The following is a 22823-nucleotide window of genomic DNA, read 5'->3' on the forward strand; positions in this document are numbered from 1 at the left end:
TGAAAAGTTGCTAAGTCCTCTTTTTATGAAAACCCATATTTTGATATAGGAGGCTAAAGAAATTGAATACGCATCCTTTCGAAAATTATAAAGGTACTTGGTTTATTTTTTCCTCTTCATAAGCAATAAAAGGAAAATTTGCTAAGTCCAAAAGAAGCACCACAAATCCGATAAGGCCAAAATAATACGACATCTTTTAATAAATATCGAATCCTTCTGATTCTTATGGAATTTTGCTTTGCTTTAAACGCGCAAAATGTTTGATTCAAAGTCTTGCGAAATAGTTAAAGAAAATGGCTATAGGAAGATTTTTTTCTCTCCTGTAAAATTTTTAAAATGGGACTTAGCAACTTTTCTTTCTAAGCTAGCGATATTATATGATCATTTATCTTCACGATAAAAAAATTCCCATTCCATTATCTCTTTTCTAAGCGAAGATCTACGATTTTGAAAAAAACTCGTGTTTTGCCTATAGTGCGACGCCTCTAGCCATTGTGTATCACAACTTTAAGTTATCGATGCAGCGGAGGCAGCCCGCTTATGGTTCGAACGCTTGAAATTTCGCCGCAAAAGCCGGCTACATCTAGATGCTCAGCTTTTCTAGAAAATTTACGACAGCAAAGATGCGATACAAAACGTACGACCGAGTTGACAGTATTGTACTTGACCCTTCATCATTTTTGATAAATAGTCGAAGACAGGGAATGCCACGTTTACACCGACCACAAGCCGCTGGTGCACTCATTTCATGTGAGGCAACTTGATTTCATTTCTTAAATAACGACAGATATTCGTCACGTTGAGGGTGAAAAATACGCCACTGCTGATTTGATGTCACGCATTAATTCGATCGGTCATGCGCCTATAGACTATGTTCAACTGGCTGGAGACCAAATGACGGATAAGATCTTCTCTCTCCGTTGTCAGGTGATAAGCCTCATTCAAAAATTGTGATGGGATGGAAAAAATCCACTTGGGATTTAATCATTGCAAATGCATACTAACATTTTGAATTAGTTTGGTTAAAATTATCTTCCACATTAAGGCTGGTTTTCACTATGTCATATGCTGAGTAAATATTTTGACACAACTTTATCTCTTTTTCCAACCACCAACCACTTATATTAGGAGCCAAAAAAGGCTGAAGACCTATTATGATATAAATCAGTCGATAACCCGTTTTTTAGTTCCATATAACAATTTTTTTTCACTTATTTGGCGACAGATGTCATTGAATTTGACATAGTGAGCACTAGGATGTATGTATGTCGAAATTATTTATTTATAAGGTTATATTCAGGACGGAAGGGTTAGTATCTAACTATATCGTATTTTTTTGAGAACACATTGGTTAGCATCGTCGTTTTATTTTCTATTCGTACAAAATTATTTGACTAAATAATCCTTACGGGATTACTACAATGAGTGAGGAAAGTTAAGTCGTTGATATATATAGTCCACTTGCGGAAAATTTGCTGCGCGACAGTAAAAGTATCGCCAACCGGCTGCGAAGGATATTCTTTAAAGCTGATACTGAATGGATTTTCGATTTCCTGACTAACGACCCGTTTGAAAGCATCCTCATTGAACTTTTCACTTTGTTTCAAGCTTTTCCGTAGCATCTCTAAGAATAAAGTCCATCGCGGAAGATAATAATCTCTAACAACGCCAGACCACTGTTTAGTTGCATAGTCAAGAATTTGGCCATTAGGACCCCAGCCAGTGATCTGGTTACGTGCGTTCATTTCATAAAGCTGTTTTTCCACTGGTTTACGCCCCAAATTTTTAGCAGCTTCTAGCCATCGACCAAGTGAAAAATCCATATTGGTGGCCAATATAGTTTCGTGATCGTTCAAGACTTCCAACAATTTATCAGCTACATGATTGAATCTATCAATTTGCTTATTCCTGTAAGAGGACATTAAGTTCACGTACAAGTGATCGAAGGTTATTTGCAAAAATTGCCGTGTTAAATCTACTAGATCATGTGAGAAGAACGGCATATTATATTGAGGAATGTTAGCATTCGCTCTCACCGTAAGCAGCTGGTCCAGTGCTTTATGAACACTTGAAGTGTTATACCACATCCATGGATTGAGATTTGTCGACGGCCTTCGGGCTATAGAATACTTACCCCGAATTTTCAATAATCCTCTATAAGAATATACGGAATGGCGAAGTAGCTGCCAAACGTTATGTAATCGGGGGTCGAGTACACCATAACGCACATCAGCAAAACTTTCAAACCACAAATCCAAATCGATGTCCTCTTGCAACCAACCGCGTTCCAAGGCCAGCGAGTACATAGCGTAGTTTTGATTAATGCCCTCCGGCGTGATTCCGACACCAATCATGGAGCTATTTGCCATGTTTCGAGCTAAACGAACTCTCGTATTCACAATATCCACAGATCCATGCATTCCGAGAGTCCCCCCAAAGTTGTGAAGCATACACCAAATAAATGGTTGGCCGTGAAACGAATATGTGCGTTCGTATTGTGGAAACTGCTCACTTTGAAGGTCTAATACTAACAATTTGCCACGTGGAACTGCCAACAGAAACGCTTTGATCAATTCATCGGTCCAGAAGATGTTCTTAACGAACATCCATCCTTGCAGCAGCCAGACGGCACTCTCATCTACTAAACGCATTGACTCGTGAATATGGAAGGCAGTAGCGTTCATATATTCAGAACTCGCTAGCCTTGGTTTATTTTCATTGAACGGATCACAGAAGTAAATATTGTCACTGCCGTAAGTTTTAATGGTCAGATTGAGAAATTCTGTAGCGATTTCGCGAAAAAGCGGCTCGTGTGGATCGAGAAAGAGAGCGCAACAATATTTATCGGGAAAACGATTCCAACGTTCCACGGCCGTAAATGTTGTGTTGGGAAATAAGTTTTTCATGGCAACTGGCACATGTCCGGCGAAAGCAGGCAATGCCACTCGCATACCAAGGTCACGTTCTGCTTTTAGAATGCGTTTCTGCAGTAGCTTTTGCATGCGTCGATATGATGGTGATATCGGTCCTCCCCAACCACGAATATTTCCCATGCGCTGCCTATAATAGTAAAATGAATATTATCTTTTGATCACGTATGAATATGTCTATGTATGTATACATGAATATGTATGTATGTATATCTCAAAGCATTTCATGAAGGAAAGTCGAATTTTAGAAATTTTATGAAGACTGCGTGTTTACTGCTACTAAATATCTCAAAGATAAATTTCTAAACATTATTAAAATTAATAAGAGGCCATTAATAACATCGTAATATGTATGCGCAATCTATGTATATTTTACTATTTCATTACACCTAGGGCCAGTTTTTCAGTGCTGGTTTAAACTCAGTTTAAACAAAGTTTAGTTAAACTCACTTTAAAGTTTAGTTATTTTTTTTTTGCAACACTGTTTTATCTTTATGCAAATACAAAACCTCAGCTATATATTTTCACTTTTGATACGACCACGTTTAAAGTTCTGAAAGATTATAGACGGATATTTAAAGAATTTGTTAGGTGCTTCATGTGTTACCCGACCAAATTGCCCTATGCAAGCAAACTCCAACCCAAGTAGCATTTGTTAATATTTTTGTGTCCAATTTTCATCTTACGGATGAACATTTCGCTTATTTATGTATGTGCCGCTATACAAATGAGTCTGTTTTCGTGTATTTACCAAACAATTTTATTCCTCCTCTTTCATCTAAATTTTGGCAGCTGACTACAAATATACAACTTAACAGCTGATTGTTTAAACTCGGTTTAACCCAGCCAGATGGGCGTTTAAACTTAGTTTAAACCATAGTAGAAAAAGGAAGGTAGGCTCATGATAAAAAACAAGGTAGTTTCAATAATCAACTTTTTGACGGATACAGAGATTTTTGAAGCTTCATAATTTGTTCATGTTGCTAGCAGCGTTACCATATTTTTAATATTTACAAATATATTAGGGAATTTCGAGATGGGAATTTCTTTCCCAGTAATTGGGTGTAAATATTTAACTCTTCTTAGAAGAAACCAAACAAGTCTAGTACATGATGTACATATGTATTGAAAATATGTACATACAAAGAATGCAATTTTACTTCGAAATACAATGGATAATGGCATATGCACTTACGTTTATGGTATTTCTCACCCCTACCCCAAAACTGAAAATTAATCTATATATATGTATGTTGCGTTGATATTATTAAATGCTTTTATTTAGTAAATTCAACAAACCCAGCAAGATGTCATTTTTCTCATCTTATTTTCATATTTAGTTTTGTTCTCTTTTGACTTTAGATTTGAATATCGTATTCGAAAAAATGTCCTTCCTAAAAACAAAAATGTTTTACAATTCTTTCCTCGATAGTAAAATTTGGATTGTACAATACATTTTTATTTTGGAGATTGTTAATTTTCCATCATTAATTTCAATAAATTTCGAGTTCAAATGCTCCAAAATCTTAAAAAAATCAGCACTTGGTTTATAAAGACCTTCTTCAGATATGCAATTAACGAAAGTAGAATTACTGTCTTTCCCTTCACTCGTCCTGAAACCGAATTGCGCCAGACCCATTTTCGACACAAAGTAACCTGCAAAATTCTCCAGCCCATTAAACTCGACATCGTTAAGTGGACTTATTTTTCGAGAAATTCTTTTTCTTCATGCTCTTCTGTAAGCTATTTAAAAAATTAAAAACTAAATAATCATAGAGACGAAAACCAATTTTTACTTTCGCCTCCTCCTTTACGGATATTGGAATGTCGTTAATTTCTTGAAAGATATTTTGGCTCAGCAACTCATCGTTTATTTGCAATAACAATAACACAGGTCTGCAAAAAAATGGGTTCGGAATGTTCTATAAAAGTGTAGTGTCATTTCCGAAGTAATTTTTTGCGTAGAATCCGAATCCGGGGTTTAAATTGCTCTATCACGTCAGGACTTTGAAATATCCTAACCTAAAAGTGCAAAAAACGCTGTTTTTGCACTTTTAGGTTAGGATATCTCAAAGTCCTGACGTGATAGAGCAATTTAAACCCCGGATTCGGATTCTACGCAAAAATTTACTTCGAAAATGACCCTACACTTTCCTAGAACAAAACGTTGTTGACCTGTGTAATTAATAATTAATTAATGCTAATATCCGTGGTAGCAAAATGTTGAGAACATACAAACCGCAAGTTTCAAGCCATTTTGGTCTCACAAAAGGAAGCGCTGGAAATTGAAAAAAATGTATACCGTCCTCCTTGCAGTGGTATCTAGTATTTTTGCAGCTTCCAAATGCGCAACTCATTTTTCTTTTTATAATTTTATTTTTTATTATTTTATTTTTTCCTTTGTCGATCAAACTATTTTCAGAAAAAAATTTTATTATAATTTTCAATCTGGTAGCTTGATTTTGATGAAAATGTATGTAAATAATCTCAGCAAAAGTCAAATGGCTAACATGGCTGCTAACGTCATTAAGTGAAACTACCTTCCTTTTTCTACCATGGGTAGTTTCACTTAATGACATTTTAGGCCATGTTAGCCATTTGACTTTTGCTGAGATAATGACATTTTCATCAAAATCAAGCTTCCAGATTGAAAATTATAATAATTTTTTTTTTCTGAAAAGATTTTGGTCGACAAAGGAAAAAATAAAATAATAAAAAAAAAAATTATAAAAAGAAAAATGAGTTGCGCATTTGGAAGCTGAAAAATACCAGATACCACTGCAAGGAGGACGGTATAAATTTTTTTCAATTTTGTGAGACCATAAAATTATTTTTTAAAATAATAAAAACAAAAATGAGTTGCGCATTTGGAAGCTGCAAAAATACCAGACACCACTGCAAGGAGGACGGTATAAAATTTTTAAAATTTCCACGGCTTCCTTTTGTGAGACAATAATGGCCTGAGCCCCCTGCGGCGTGAACAAGGAAAGCCATCTAAAATATCTGTATATGAGCCATTCTTTTTTAAGTCAGACGGATTTCGTAAAAAATTTTGTCATGTCTCCAATTCGCTTCATTTTTTTTGTGGGTTCTATACATGAAATAAGCTAACACGTGTTCGAGGAATTTTTGAAGTGAAACTTCTTAGGCGGCGTTATCGCAAAAATGGAGAGTGAAATTTTTAAAACTGAAAACGTTACATGGGTGAGAAGGAAGATGTAGGTAGTATAGGGAAGGGGAAAAAATAAATAAAGCGACGCATGATGGGTACGAGTACCTACATATGTATATATGTATGTTTGAGTGCACATATGTATGTATGTATACATATATATGTATGTACGAACGAACTCATTGCGCATTTCAGCTCTGCCGCTACCAAGCAATATATGTATAAATGATGCAAGCGTGCTTCGCGTAACTACATCCATTCGTACATATGTTTGTATGGAGATATTTATGATGAAGCATGATTCAATAATATAAGGTTAGATAATTATTGACAGCAGCGGTTTGACACTCCTTTACAAAATGTTGCATTTACGAAGGATGGGGAAAGGGGAGGAGTGAGATCCATTGCTGCGAAAATGGTACTAGAATAGTACCCGAAGTAGGCAAATAGTATTGAAATTCCTTTTGTAAATTCTAATGTGTTTGCAGGAAATCTGGCATTTTAAACGAAATGTTAATATATCTACGTGAATTACGAAATTTTTGTGCTATTTAGCCGTAGAAAAACTGCAAAAAGACTCAAAATTATAATAAAACTACTATGAGATTTATGTAAACATCCAATTTAAAAACAGTTTATGTTTTCATCAGTTAAATGTGCTTCATATGCATATACAAATAAACATATTGCACAAAAGCTTATACTTCTATTTCCCAGCAAAGCAACACTTTGTCCAAGTAAATTTGCAAAGAAGCAACACGGTGCCATTGCTAAGGGAGCGGTGCGAGAGAGACGACTGTCAGTTTATCGAACCTTGTATTATTCAATCATGATGATGAAGTAAACGGGCTTCGTTGATGTACTGATGGGCATATGTATGTACTTATTAAAGAGCTGCGCGAAACCTGCTAAAAGGCACACTTTACTACTATGCAGTACTTCCAAGCGGCGTACTACAGGTAGCGTTAACAGCAACACAGAATATTCTATAGCAAGCTGCGCAACAATACAAACACTTCACCATTCGAAATAGAATTTCCCAGTAGAAATTTTATGCATACGACATCGCTGGTGGTGGCATGAGCTTGCAGCAGGTATACATGCCAGTATAAATGAACCTTCATTTCCATTTAACACGCATGGTTTCTCAGAGCGTATGCGTACTCTAACCATACACTTTTACTACTGCTGTATTCATACAAAATGCATTAATGGAACGGTATTAAAGCGTTCTTACAAGACATGTATCCCCATATGTAAATGCAACTTTTCTGATACATTTTAATATACGGGGACATACAAAAAAGTAGCACTTACATATGCAAATGCATATCTTGTAAAAGCCCTTTTGTGCTAAAAATAGTATCGCACAACACGTCCGTTCACTAAAATTTTTATACAAGACTGAAAATATCACAAAAATTCCACTTCAAATTTATCAAGAAATGTACTTAAAACAGCGACGACGTACACTCGCTTGCAGTTCGCTAGAATTTGAATTTATTCGTTGAAATTCATGACTATGCATGGATTGTTCACACTAATTCACTCATATAGCAAACATTCTTCATGAATGCATACAACCGATTTCTACTGGGTTGCTACAGCGACGATAGCGCTTGAGTTCTGCGGTGAAGCAAATTGTAAAACCAACAAGTAAGAAAGTCTAAGTTCGGGCGGAGCCGAACATTAAATACCCGGCGCAATTATTAAATATATGTTTTCTACCTTTCCGAAAGCTTCCGCTACACGATAAGCCGGGGTGTATAAATTTTGAGTAAATTAGCGTCCTTAAATTTCGAAATATTGCAGTTTCAATCATTTCTGAAATATACCGTTATATGAAAAGCGGTCGTAATTTAAGTCCGATTTCAATAATTTTCAACNGGACAGACAGTCACCGCTTAATCGATTTCTCTTTTCATTCTGATCATTTATGTATACATTTGTCTATATCTATCTCGATTCGTTTTGCCTGTTACAAACAACCGTTATGTGAACAAAGTTATAATACCCTTGTGCACAAGTGCGCTCGGGTATAAAAAGAAGGGTTGAAGTAAAATAGCGGCAATTCATAGCAAGACAACCGAGTGCACTATGTATGTATAGCAACTTATAACCAATTGTTAGCGCAAGCCACGCAGTTAGCAGTCATCGTCAAGACCGTAATTAATAAAAATGCATATTTTGAAACTGTGTGGTTTTTTTTTGTAAATACATACATACATAGATACATAATATATGTACATATATCTAGGAGCAGGCAAAATCGCAGATGCTAATGCAGCGTTTTTGCTGCATTTAAAATGCAACATTTAGCACTTTCGAACATATGTTTTCGAAGAGCGTTCATGCTACCGCATTTAGCAAATGTACATTTACGCGAGTTCGAAATCGTATGCTTTTGACAAACAGCCGTGTTCCAGTCGCTTATTCAGATCCGTATCTATTACGATCAATTCTCAGGGAAAAGATAATGTGCAAAAACCCTACTGAAAAGGAAACAATAAATTTAAAACCAACAATTCAATACAAAAACTTGATTTGTTTCAACCATAACGAACATTTGTGTATATATTCATTTGTCGGTGCTGTCAATTAAATTTCCTCACTTAATTAGGAAACAAAACAAACAGAGTTGATCACAAATTGATCCAGATTTCTATCAGCATCACATCGATGTTGAATTTGGGTAACTTTTCTTTATCCAAATAATGTAAAATAATAGAAGAAATCTCGATCGGCGATTACTGAAACGCAGCTAGCCACTGTATACGCGAAAAATGCTTTTGTTGCCACTTTTTCTCATTAAACCATGTTCGAATCGTTGAAATTTTTGAAGATCACAGGGTTGCTTTTAGCATTTAGACTCTTAATGCAAAAATGGATTTGCATTTAGTTGCATTTGGTGACGAATTTTGTATGGATAAATGTACGTTTAGAGTAACATTTAGAGCTAAATGCGCTAAATGTGCTTTTACGCCTAAGCAAAAACAGCCCATAAGCCAAAAACAAGACAAAGAAAAAGCGTGGTAAAAAAGGAAACATATCACACCTCATTTAGGTAAGCAGGCCATAACACTTCTGCACTTTGGTTTTTGTAAAACACTTTAGTATAGGAAGTGCGCGGTCACATATGTATGTACATTCATACATACCTGTGTTCGTATGGAAAAGTAGCTTATGTCGAAAGGCTGGCTTTAGTATAAATCGGCATTCGCAGCATACGAATTGCGAATGACTTACGGGCGCTAAGCCGTTAAACAATTTTTAGCAAATAAACGTGCAAGAAATAGTTCCGATGCTAGCAAGTCAATATTCTTTTTAAGTCTCATCAAAAAATTCCTTGTCGTTTAAAAAATAAAGGGAATGCCGCATTATACTAAAGCCGGCCTTTCGACTTAAGCTACTTTTCCATACGGACACAGATACATCCATATATACATTTGGGTATGCACTTAGTCCTTTTTCAGACACGTCAAGTCTTGAAAGCAGTTTTTTTCGCATTCTCTTTTGTGTTTTCTGTTTGCTTCCACACGCGTCAACTTTAATTGAATTCAAGTCTTTGGTTCTTTAAATGGGAAGCAACGAAAAGATCACAAGAGACAAGAAAACTTGAAACGAATTGACGGTACGGAGGTATCTGNTAAATGGGAAGCAACGAAAAGATCAAAAGAGACAAGAAAACTTGAAACGAATTGACGGTACGGAGGTATCTGTACTCTTCCCCTCTCTTCTCACCTTCTTCGCCTACGAACGAGCAGACTTGAAAGCAGTGTTGCCGCGAAACATTTTGAGTGGTAGCTAAATTCAGGCTAAAAAAGGGCTAAAAAAGAGCTAAAAATCGTCGTTGTGGCTAAAAATGGTAGCTAAATTTTTTTACCTACATATAAATATATAAGTATACACGCAAACATTTTCTATAAGTAATGATATAGAAAAACAATGAACTCTGGAAAGAATTAATATTTTATTCAACAAAAAAACTTGTTTTGTAACACATAAAGCATATTAAGGGCCGCCAACTTACCTATTTTAAAGTATAGTTAAATCGTTAATGGATAAGATAACGGCCCAGAAACGTAAAAGACATACATATAAGGGCTGTGCGATTAATTGAATACTCAAAATTTTAATTAATCATAAAGTAAATAACTCAATCATTCGATTAATTGGAAATTATGATTACTCAAAAGTTCAGTTACTCGAGTAATCAAGATTTTTGATTAACCAAAAAAAAATATATTTGAGTAATTTGCTTTATGATTAATCAACATTTCGAGTAAAATGAGTAATCAACATTTCAACTCTTTACATATGTATAAAGTAGTTAAAGTTCCTTGATACTTTGAAAACAACGTTTCTGTTTTCAAAAATTAAAACGAAAAATTTTTTTCATATACAGAATGTAAAAAAGAAAATAAACATTTTCCAAAGCAAACTCTTTTAACGAGCAAAATTATTTTTTTTGAGTAATCATATTTCAAGTAACTCGATTAATCATCGTTTTGAGTAATCAAAACCTTGATTACTTCAGTAATTGATTAACCGAATAATTGATTAACCAACTTGCTCGAGTAATCGAATAATCGCACAGCCCTAATACATATACATATGTATGTACAGTTTAAAAATTAATTTCTTACATAAACAAAAAAATGAGATCACATAAAGAATACATAAGTACTAGAATCATATCTATATACAGTGTCGGACAATACTAAATAACTTAAATAATTTCAAACTATGCTTCGAAAAATATCCATTTGTAAAAGAAATTTTTAAAATGTTATGTTATAATTTACAAAGAATTAAAATGTCGGTGCTTTATTATTGTCCGACGCTGTATGTATCAAACAATTAAAAGAGTATTCATTTAATGAACTCATAGTAAAATAATTTAATCTATAAACATTTTTTTTTAACACATTAAATATTTATATCTATATCAATACTATCATCGCTAAGCGATTCTTCGTCGTTACAATTTTGTTCATTTCTCATTAACCTGATATCATCTGTAAAATCAAAATCATGACAACATTTCGGTACATTTTTTAAGCCATATCTTACAGTTAATAAAGCGTTTAACATTGCAAAATTCATTTTATTTCTGTGCTTATTTTTAACGAAATTTATTATAGAAAACGTCCTTTCAACTTCTGCGTTACTTAAAGGTAAAAGAAGCAACCGATAAACAAACTTTTTCCACCACTTAAGCTAGCGACACAATGAACAGTTTATTTGCCTTAAAGGAAAGGCGTTCGCTTTATGAGCGAAGAGTTAAATTCATGAAAATCATATAAAAAATTTTAATGTCAATGATGAATAAATTTTGAAAAGGGCTAAAAAAAGGGCTAGGGGCAATTTCAAATTTTTGTGGCCAAAAAAAGAATTTGGTAGCCAAATTTAGCCACCAAAGGGCTAAAACGGCAACACTGCTTGAAAGGTTGACTTGACGTGTCTGAAAGGGGACTTATACAAAGCAAGAAAACGCATGAATTTTCGTTGATTAGCTGTCGCCGCTACTTCCACTGAGTGATGCGCGTACTTCCATTTGAAAAATTTTAGCATCGCATTTGTTCTACTTCAATTTGCTTCTGCTTCAGTTTGATTCTACTTCAGCTTTGTTCTATTGTTCTTTTTTCTATCGTGCGGCATTCATTCGTATGACAAAACCTTTCATGAGTGTAGTAGTTGCTTTGTTATGGGAGTGAAGAAGAGGTACAGTGCTTAAAATGGGAGCTTTATCTAGTGCTTGTGCAGCTGTTTAGTACTTATGGACAGCAATGTTTTCATGTATGTACATATGTTTGAATGGTTGTATATATATTTGTACGTATGTACATAGGTTTGTGTATGTACATATGTTTGTGCCCTGCACTACAGCTGAGCATCAAATACGTGACATGGTGTAACACTTTTTATTTCAGCCACCGCTATCTTTCCAAGTTCTAACGACTTTCATACTGTTGTTGTATATTCTTATTGGTACACCCCTACTCCCTCTCTCATTACGATTTGAAGTGAATCCAACAACAATCAAAAAACCTGGAGACAAAAATGTAAGTTAACCCATGATACAAAAATGTATAAGGTACAATCGCTGAGAGCCAAATTTAGGAATTTTGACGTTTGCTAGAATTTTTGAAATTTTCTCTCGCTGTCATTTCATTTGTTTGTTTTTATTTTCACTCAAACCAAATAAATATATTTCTGTCGAAACAACAAAATTTGAATGTACATACATACAGAGGACAACGGAATTTTCGCAGCCTTTAAAGCAGCAACTAATTTTTCTTCTCTAAATTTTTTCCCACATTTGAATAAAAAAATTTTCAAATCATAAAATTTCATTTGTTTATTTTGAATTTATTTGACATTTGAATCATTTCGAGAGAGTTTAATCAAAATGCTAGCAAACGTCAAAAAAACCAAATGGCGGACGAATTGAGCGATTATATCATGAGTTAAGGCAAATGTTACAGTTTTGCACTGACTCTCAGTTTTGCATTTTACAGTTATCTTTTACTTAGTTCGAAGTCAGATGACTTTTTTCTGTATTGTAATTTTTTCAAGAAGTGATCACCAATAAATAATATGGCTAATCAGGAAACATAAATAAAATAAACAAGCACAATAACCACACCGAGTTTGGTTCAAATTGGTAGAACGGTTACCGATATACTTATATGTGATCATAAGTGGGCGGTGCCATGCCCATTTTCCAAAATTTTACCATAAACGTATTTCTTTATAAAGAATTGTTGCAAGCAGCAATTTTGAATAAATTAGCTTCAATATTTACTGATTTATCGAAGATTTTGTATTTCTCTAAATTACAGTTATATGGGATGTGGGCGTGGTTATTGTCCGATTTTAAAAAGTTTCGGCGATTTTTTATGCTGTACCAAGGCCAACCAACTGTGCCAAGTTTGGAAGAAATTGGTGCAGCGGTTACCAAGATATACACATGTAACCATAAGTGGGCGTGGCTACGCCCATTTTCCAAAAATTTATAATATTCTTATTTTTCGTCTAAAAATTATTGTAAATATCAATTTTGAGTGAATTATCTTCAGTAGTTACTAAAATATCGCAGTTTTCGTATTTCTGGAAATTACCGTTATATGGGAAGTGGGCGTGGTTAAAGTCCGATTTCGCCCATTTTCAATACCAACCTACCTTGGATTAAGGGAAACCTACATACCAAATTTCGTTGAGATATCTCAATTTTTGCTCGAGTTATCGTGTACACGGACAGACGGACAGACGGACGGACAGACAGACATGGCTTAATCGATTTCTTTTTTCATCCTGATCATTTATGTATACATTTGTCTATAGCTATCTCGATTCGTTTTGGCTGTTACAAACAACCGTTATGTGAACAAAATTAATATACCCTTGTGCACAAGTGCGCTCGGGTATAAAAATTGTGGACTTTGCCACATGAAAATGTTAAGACTGATAAAAAATATAGCCTAAATTGTTACTAAGGACAAAGGAAGTCTGTCAAAAAATATTACAGTCCGATATCTTGTGAACTTAGTAGCAAGTGGCGCTGCAGCCACTACTACAGAAGCGCTTAAGGTATTAAAATTGAATGCAAATCAGTAGACAGTGAGGCGAAGAATTGCCAAATTGAGCGCAAAGGCAGCATAATAGAAGAAAAAAAAAAACAATTTTGATCAAAATACATGCGCGAGAGTGGTAGAATTTTGCTGCATAGCACGAAAACCAGGCCGTTGCCTATTGGGATATGTTAGGCCTTACAGAATGCAATAAAAAAACACATTTTTAAGATTTAATTGAAGGTTAGTTGGTCTGACAAGACTAAATTAATCGCTTTCAGTCGGATGGCCCGGCATGGTATTGGATCAAAGACCCAAATTAAGCCTAAGCGCATCATGTAAGGAAAACTGTGAATCACAGTGGTCGGTCAATAATAGTTTGGGGTTGTATTTCAAAAATATTGTTGGTCCGTTAGTACGCATTATGCGTAAGGAACAGTATCTGCTCATATTTCAACAAAATTCGCAAGATTTAGTCGAAAAAATTAGAGTTTCTGCTGAAAAATCAACCAAAACACGCTGCACATATTCGCAAAGATTGGAACAATAGCAAAAATTTGCTACTTTGAAATGACCTCCACAATCCGAGGACATGAATCTCGTCGAGAATTTGCGAAATCAACTAAAAGCGCGGCGTACTAAGTTTCCAAGTCCGTCCAATGGAGTAAACCACGAACTAAAAAAAAGCAAAAGCGTACTGAACATTGTGATAATAATTATTTTTTTTTCGTGAAAATTGTCAAAAAGTTATTAAAAATATATAAGTGCAAAACTGTAACATATACCTTAATTTACATTTTTGTCTGCTGGTTTTGTTATTGTTGTTGAATTGACTTCAAATCGTTATGACAGAGGAAGCAAAGATGTACCAATAAGAATATACAACAACAGTATGAATGTCGTTAGAACTTGGAAAGATAGCGGCGGCTGAAATAAAAAGTGTTACTCCATGTTACAGTATTGCTCGTCACTGTAAGTGCTCATTTTATCATTATCACTAATTACAAAAGTGCTTATTAAAATACTCATTTTTGTTCAGGCGATGGGATAAAACTGAGCACTTTCCCCTTGTTGGTGTAATATTTTATCTCTTCTTACTAATTGAAAACTTTGATTAATGAAAAATATATCTGCCCTGCTCTAGAAACTACCAAACTGCTTATTTTCGTTTTTATAAACACATCAGTGCTAATGAATAAAGTACTCATTGTTGTCATTAGCAAGTCCTCAGTGCTAATAAACAAACTACTCATTGTTGTCGTTATAAACTCCTCAGCACTAATAATCAAACTACTCATTTTTGTCGTTATAAACTCCTCAGTACAGGAAAAAACAAATGAGTAGAAAATCAAAAGTTTTACTTTTAAAAATGAATTGGTTTATTTAAAAAACGTTTATTGATGCAAAACTCTTATAGTACATTTGTACAAACAAATAACATACTTTGTACATATCGATGGTCCTGTGCAATAACGACACAATTCAAAATTCAAAAAATAAAACCCTTACTACTGTTAAGTGGCTCATATATCTATCTAATCCATGTCGAATCCATGTCTAATATTTAGTACTTACTTTAGCAATCCTTACTGCTTACTTTAGAAAAGGTTGGAACTGGATTAGACGAGGATTACAGACAAGAGCCACTTAACAGTAGTACAGTTTTTATTTTTTGAACTTTGAATTGTGTCGTTATTGCAGACGACCATTGATGTGGATATGCATAACCATGATTCAATAATATAAGGTTGGATAACCTGGCAGTTGTCTCGCTCCCCCATTCTGCCTTAGCCTGTGTTGCCTTCTTTTTTGATTTATAACAACTACTACTAAAATACAAGGAGAAATATTGTCCTCGTTTAAAAAGTTCAACAGGCAACACTGCCGATGTTTTCATCGATTGTTTCGAAGAAATTCATTTTATTATTGAGCAAATTCGAGTAAGTATGGCAAAAAAATAAAAAATAATGGAAATATTTTGAATTACAACAATAATTTACATATTTATTTTGCAAAAAGTACTGTTTTACAACAAGTGCAGCCGTTGCAAGTAAGTTTTGCATGCTAGTATCCCTGTATACATCCACGCATCCACGCATCCACAAATATTAATAAATATATTCTCTTGTGAAGGTCAGGATCATTTGGGTGTCCGTCCACGTTTGCTGGTGCATGTATTTTTACCACTGCAGCCTTTGGGTTGGTCAAGTGAAGCCTCTGCATATTTACAAGTAAGTATACCTTTCCATAAAAGCGAAGGTGGAAATGNTCATTTGGGTGTACGTCCACGTTTGCTGGTGCATGTATTTTTACCACTGCATCCTTTGGGTTGGTCAAGTGCCGCCTTTGCATATTTACAACTAAGTATACCACTCCATCAAAGCGAAAGTGGAAAATTGCAGAAAAAAGTACACAACATTACAAAAAATTAACATTTTTAAAAAACGAAATGTAATGTATTGAAGACATATTTTTAAAGTTTAACCGATATAATGATTAACAAGACTGATTGTAGAAAAAAGTAAAAAACATTCCACAAAAATTAGAAAAATTAGAAAAAATAACCAAATGTAATTAAATTGCGATATTGAAGATCTAACTTTTAAATGTAACCAACATAATGATTAGCAAGACTGATTGGAGAAAAAAGTAAAAAACATTACTAAAAAATGTAATTAAAAAAAAAAACCAAATGTAATTCATTTTAAGATATTGAACATGCAATCTTTAAATGCAACAAATATAATACTTATTAAAAGATTAATTTATATGCATTAAATCAATTGCATCTTTACCATTTGTATAATTCTTCATATAGTCCCTTTGAATAAAGGATTNTCAGGCAGGGTTGTATGAAATTAGGCCGATTTCGCTTATTTTTATTTTAAACGAAGAAGGGATTTTCTTCATAAAATGTTTGTTGTAAATGTCTTAATTTTAAGTCTGAAGTTTTATTCGCAAACTTCTAAAATAAGAAATTGTTTCACTGTTAAGACACTTAAGGTGCGTTTGTGTTTGGATATAGTGCCAACAAACAGAATAAATATTACATGTAGATATTGTCCTCCCAGATAGCCCATATTCAATTCTGCCTAAATTACAAAACATTATTTTTGCCCACTCCCAAAGGTTTACGGTAAGGGAAAAATTGATATTTTCAAGCACTATGTACACATATGTATTTTTTAAACAAACTTTTTTGCTGAGAACTTATTTAAATTCCAAAAACCGAATGCCAACTTTAATTAAAGGAACCAACACTGAAGTGAGTCAAAATGAAAATAAAAGAGCACAAATTTCTATGTAAAGCAAAACTCTCTGGGAATCCTACGAGACATCTGCTGGTCATATGACCGTTCTGTACGAACGCAAATTTGAAAGTTTTTCTGCCAGATAGTGTCCACGGTGGCATTTCAAACAAAAGAAATTTGTATAGTATTTTTAAAATTCTTTCAGAGGGGCAAAAAAAGGGTCTACGGGTATATTTCTTGTCAGTCCGACTTTCTTCAACATACGTTTCAATTTCTTTGTCGGTCGGACTGTGGTTGAGATTGCATTCCGATTAAGAATACAATTTTTTTTTGCCGAGTACCTTTCAAATCAATGGAATTAACTAAATTAATTAAGTAAACAAGTATTAACTTACATTTTTCATTTTAAAATCGCTCCAGTTTATAAATTTTTAAATTTAACGAACTTGCTTATTAAAATTATTGTCGACAAAAAATCCAACCATGTGCCACAATCATATGTTCTAATTGCAAATTCTTGCTGGCAAAATATTTTCCGCCTCGAATTTGTTTCTTCTCTCCAAGAAATAGTCTTTTTACTCGTGAGTTATTTAAATAAAACATGTGAAATTTATTTGAAACATTTTAGCCGTTTTTAGCCGGTTTTATTTGCCAATTTAGCCGGTTCGTCCAAAACGTTCTGGCAACACTGATCATGGTGTATAACATTGTTGGTGTCGGCGTTGAAGGTGATGTTGGTGGCAAAAGTTAAACTGTGACTGTGTTAGTGAGAACAAGAGAACTGCTCCGCATGAGCAACCCAGTAGGAAATTACGATAAGTGAAAAACAATTTTTACTTATCGGTCTTCAATAAAAACACATAAATATCTATATTTAACACATATATATGTAAATATATGTGCATCGCGCATTTACTATAAAAAGTATCATAATCCCAAAAAAGCAAAAATCGGGTTACGTATGCAAAAACGAACATTAGCTCTTTCTTATGATGTGTAAAAATTTCATAGCTGTAACTATTACCAGTAGCTCACTAGAACAAAATCAGCCTTATCCTGAGTTTCGCCCGAAAAAAAAAAAATTCACCCGAAAAATGATCATCCGCGCATAGTATGTAAACTCACGGAAACAAATGATAAAGCTAATATGTATTAATTTTTCCCTTGAGAGTATATCTATAAAATTATAAAAAAATTTTTATCAAATGTGACATTTCAAAATGATCAAAAAATTTAGATTTTTTGGCAAGTTGTTCAACTTATCGCTACATTAATGGCCATGTTGTACTCATTTAATTTGCGTTTATTTTATACACTAAATAACCGAAAATGGATAACTCAGCCGAAATAGGTACGTGTTTTCGTTGAATTTTATAAATGTAAGCCGAAACTATGAAATTGTAAAAATGAGATTTTACAGTGAGACTGCTCGCAAAATTGCAATGTTTGTGGGCAAAACGTCCAACTTGATTGCGGATTGATTTGAACCAACGTTTTCGGCTTGCATTATGTCAAAAGGATGTGTTTGTTGTAATTCATTCTGTCATTTACTACCATTATGCGTAAAGCGAGTAAGAATAAATGCCCAACAAAGGAATTTGTCTTCGTTCAACAATTGCGGAACAAATGTTGTTAACGAAGCGATATTCTGCCGAAATCCGCAATAAAATCTGAGTTTTGCAAACTTTAGTCCTACAAATGCCACGCCCATTTTTAGGGGTTTGTCGCCTTAAAGAAAAATCTTGCCGTACAAATATTATACCTGGATATTCTATCAAAATCTGCAATAAAATTTAAATTCTTGCAAAAACTCGATGTTTAACAGCTTACTAAATATATCTCAACATAAGTTTTGGAAAACAAATTACAAAAAATTGTTGATTCTCACAAAATAAACCATCTCGTCATAAAGAAAACTATTTTAAAAATAGTTCTTGAAAAACCCCCATTTGTTTAACCACGTTTTTTTTATAGAGAATCAAACAAAGATTACGATGGTATAATTACCCTGTGGGGAAAATCTCTAGTTCTGAACTGGTGCGCTTCTAGTACATTTAGACCCAGTACTGGTTCGCGATAAATCTCTTTTGCATGCAAGCAACTGGCGAATTTAACATGGCGATGTCCTAGGAAGTGTCAATTGCCCCCCGCTGCATCCCTTTTTCGTAAGTTCCGAACTAGGCCGAAATTCTATAGTTCCGAACCAGTTCTAAAATCGACAGACGAAAGAAAAAAGTATCATGATTTTTCAATATTTTTGGTTCTTCCGTGTGTGCGATTTTAAATTGTTTTGGATGAAATATGTTTTCAATTTGAAATTAAATGTGTTTGAATGATTGTAAGAAATGTACGTTTACATACCTTTAGCTGTAGCTGAGTTTGCAGAGGTGCTATTTCTTAGATTCCAGACTGTCCCAAGATGTTGAAATGTTAACACAAATTTTAGTTTTGTATTACCAAGCTATGAAAAAGCATCTGCGAAGTACAGAATAGAAGCGTATTTGAACGAAAAAGCCGCCGAACACATATCTATGTAAAGTAAACAAGCCACCCGCTGCATCCCTTATTCGATAGTTCCGAACTAGTTCTAAATTCGACAAATAAGATCTAGTTCGTTCTGCATCCCTTTTTCTATAGTTCCGAACCATTTCTAAATTCGTCACTTTAGATATAGATTTCTACTAAAAAAAACTTAAAAAAATAGTTTTTTAAAAGTACCACTTTTCGCCGATTTTGGACTGGTGGGTATCTAGTTCGTATCGGACTAGTTCCTTTTTGGCTATAAAGACCTAGTACGGAACTAGAAATTTGATTCACTAGTCCGCGGTTTCCCTACAGGGTATAAATCCCTAATTTATTGGTCTTCACTATGCAAATCAACTTCAATAAGTTCAACTGTTAATAGCTAAGTTGGCTTTAGGACAATCTTGACCATCTTATGTATAGAAATATTAAGCCGTTTCTCTAGCTTTAAGACGACGTTAAGATGAAGTCTCTACGATGGGCAGAAATCGAGATATAACGATTTGAAGGAGTACATGATTAGTCAGAATCACGAAAAAATGCAAACTTTGACAGATCATATCTCCAAAGAAAAAAGCGAAAAAAGTCCTCGAACAAGTGTAACGTATTTCATGTATAGAAACCGTAAAAACTATGTGAAGCCAATCGAAAGTGTGACACCAAATTTGGAATCCGGATGTCTCAAATATGTTCTCAACATTGATGGTGATAAGTTAACAAGTCCGATTTTTTTTTAAATTTATTGTACAATTCAAATGTAACTCTCGAAGAAAGGATTGTAAAACGTTTTTTTTCCAATTGGATATTTATCTAAATCTAAATCTAAAGTTAAAAGAGAAAGAATTAAATAAGAAAATAAAAAGATGATAAAAATAACGTCTCCATGGTTTGTTGAATTTATTAAATAAAAACATTTAATAATGTTAACGCAACCTACATACAAGCATAGTAATTTTTAGTTTTGGGGTAGGGTCGAGAAATACCGTACACGTAAGCACATATGCCATTATCCATTGTATTTCGAAGTAAAATTGCATTCTTTGTATGTACATATTTTCAATACATATGTATATCATGTACTAGACTTGTTTGGTTTCTTCTAAGAAGAGTTAAATATTTACACCCATTTACTGTGAAAGAAATTCCCATCTCGAAATTCCCTAATTTATTTTTAAATATTAACAATTTGGTAACGCTGCCAGCAACATGAACAAATAATGAAGCTTCAAAAATCTAAGTATCCGTCAAAAAGTTGGTTTATCATGGTTTAAACTAGGTTTAATTTTTATTGAAAAACTACACACTTACAGGTCTATTCTGCGCTGGTAATAAAAATTTTGTAACCGGTAAAAAAAGTTCCTCTCAATTTTTAAACCCTTTTCGCATTCTGTTTACTCTTGTACTTAACCGGTAAATTTCGTTACCATCTCATAAGCTGGTAACAAATTATTGCCCCGTGAAATATGCAATGCCAGAATTTCCACAATTCTTCATAGCTGAATTGCTGAATATTTTAACTGCATTACCAACGTACCAGGAATCGCGGTGACAAGAACTGGTACAATTTTTTGGTAATAAAATTTTCCGGTTACAAAATCGTCGGTAACGTTCAGAATAGACCTGTTAGTTTAACTTAGTTTAAACGACAAACAGAGTTAAACTCGCACTGAAAAACTGGCCCTTTGGGGTGGATTTTATTTCATGGAGGCTCAAAATCTATCAGCATTATAAGTATGTTCACGTTGATCCATAAACTCGAGTTTATGGGCCGTTTTGGAGTTTACCATACGAACAATTTTCGTTAAACTCGCCTTAAACGCCGCTTTTATTTGGTATTTATGGGAATGCAATCTTTTTTTTTTACTAACTTTGGCAGCACAGTTCAAAGATTTTGGCCGCGTAGTATAAATTTTGGACGCACTGATGAACAGGGCTGGCAAAAATATGCCAGAGAAAACTTAAAATAAGCGCTATAAAAAGCTGGATAAATTACCAAAATATGATCTTAAATGTGCTATATCAATGAAGGTGTATTTAATTTTATCATTACACTGTGGAACAAATTCAGGTTAGCAAAAGTTAGGTCGATTCTGAGAGTGAGGGGTGAAAATAGAGGCTAAATTAGAAGACCTGTATCGCGGCGTTTGTTTATGTTAGTTCGATTTTTTTTTTAATCGACCTTCGAACTTTGCAGTCAAATGCCGATTTTCAGGATATTGTTTATATGGTATGGTATTTGGCTATAACTCGTCGACTAATTGATATTTTTTCAATCTGTTAAAGCCAGATTATTGCTAGAGACCTGTGCAACAATTAAAATTAAAAAAAAAATTGATTTAGAAAATTTTTGTAGTGCTTATGAAGCAACATGTTAGAATTTTTTTTTCATGCTTTTTGAACATATTTTCCACAAAACTAAGTCTTTTTTGCTTTCTGTTTGATCTGTAATATGCTTCTCAGTTTCTTCAATAAATTTCATTTGAAAAGAAAACAATCATAATACAAAACTCGCGTTTTCCAGCTTAATATTAATTTACTTCTCATTTCTTATGTACCAATTTTTTCAGTGTTGGTTTTGAAGAAACATTGAAAAAGAAATTATAAAAATATGGAAAAAATATAATTTTGAAATGTTAGTTATGAAAAGTTTTAAGTAAAAAAATTAAATAAATTAAATTAATGATTTGGCCAGTTGCCGTTTAGCAGGCGGCTGTGGATCAACATCACTGCTCTCTCTAATATCTTGGTCATCGTCATCATCATCAGAAAGGTCGATAATTTCGTCCAACAGATATTCTGGAATTTCATCTTTGTCTTCCCCTTCTTCCTCTATTTCCTCGTCTTCCTCTTCTTCAAAGGTGTTTTTATACCACCAACAAATTTCAGCGAGTATTGCATCTGGAGATTTCTTTCCTCTGTATCTGAAACGAAAATAGTTTTCAATCGTTAACATGTTTAAATTGTGCACTCTGACAAAGATATTAGAAAAATCTAGGAATTCAAAATATGCACACTCTATAGTTACCTTATTTCAAATGGAAGCGCAGTTTGGTGATAACGTTCGCCATGCTCATCAGATTCAGTTGGCAACAGTTGAGCGAGTTGATCAAGATGCCACCCGAATTGTCGATTGTTTTGGAGATATTGGGCTTTCTCATGTGGAAGTTTGGAAGAAAACTAGCTAATTTTCGAAGAACGATTGCCTTGGCTTCTATTCTGATATTCTTTNTGGTATTTGGCTATAACTCGTCGACTAATTGATATTTTTTCAATCTGTTAAAGCCAGATTATTGCTAGAGACCTGTGCAACAATTAAAATTAAAAAAAAAATTGATTTAGAAAATTTTTGTAGTGCTTATGAAGCAACATGTTA

The 22823-nt window shown here is 33.9% G+C and overlaps 1 protein-coding gene across 1 annotated transcript in view; it reads right to left on the reverse strand.

Moving 5' to 3' along the window:
* Positions 1–1277: 1277 nt before the first annotated feature.
* Naglu (N-acetyl-alpha-glucosaminidase) overlaps positions 1278–22823 on the reverse strand; it is a 91824-nt gene continuing 70278 nt past the window's right edge. Inside the window, exon 3 of the mRNA XM_017614821.1 lies at positions 1278–3060. Coding sequence (XP_017470310.1) covers positions 1395–3060 — 1666 coding nt within the window. The 3' untranslated portion in view covers positions 1278–1394. The remainder of the gene's footprint in view (positions 3061–22823) is intronic.

The sequence above is a fragment of the Rhagoletis zephyria genome, unplaced genomic scaffold (genome assembly GCF_001687245.7).
Source record: "Rhagoletis zephyria isolate East Lansing unplaced genomic scaffold, Rhagoletis_zephyria_1.1 Rzeph_scaffold_00907, whole genome shotgun sequence".
In the NCBI taxonomy this organism is placed as follows: Eukaryota; Metazoa; Arthropoda; class Insecta; order Diptera; family Tephritidae; genus Rhagoletis; species Rhagoletis zephyria.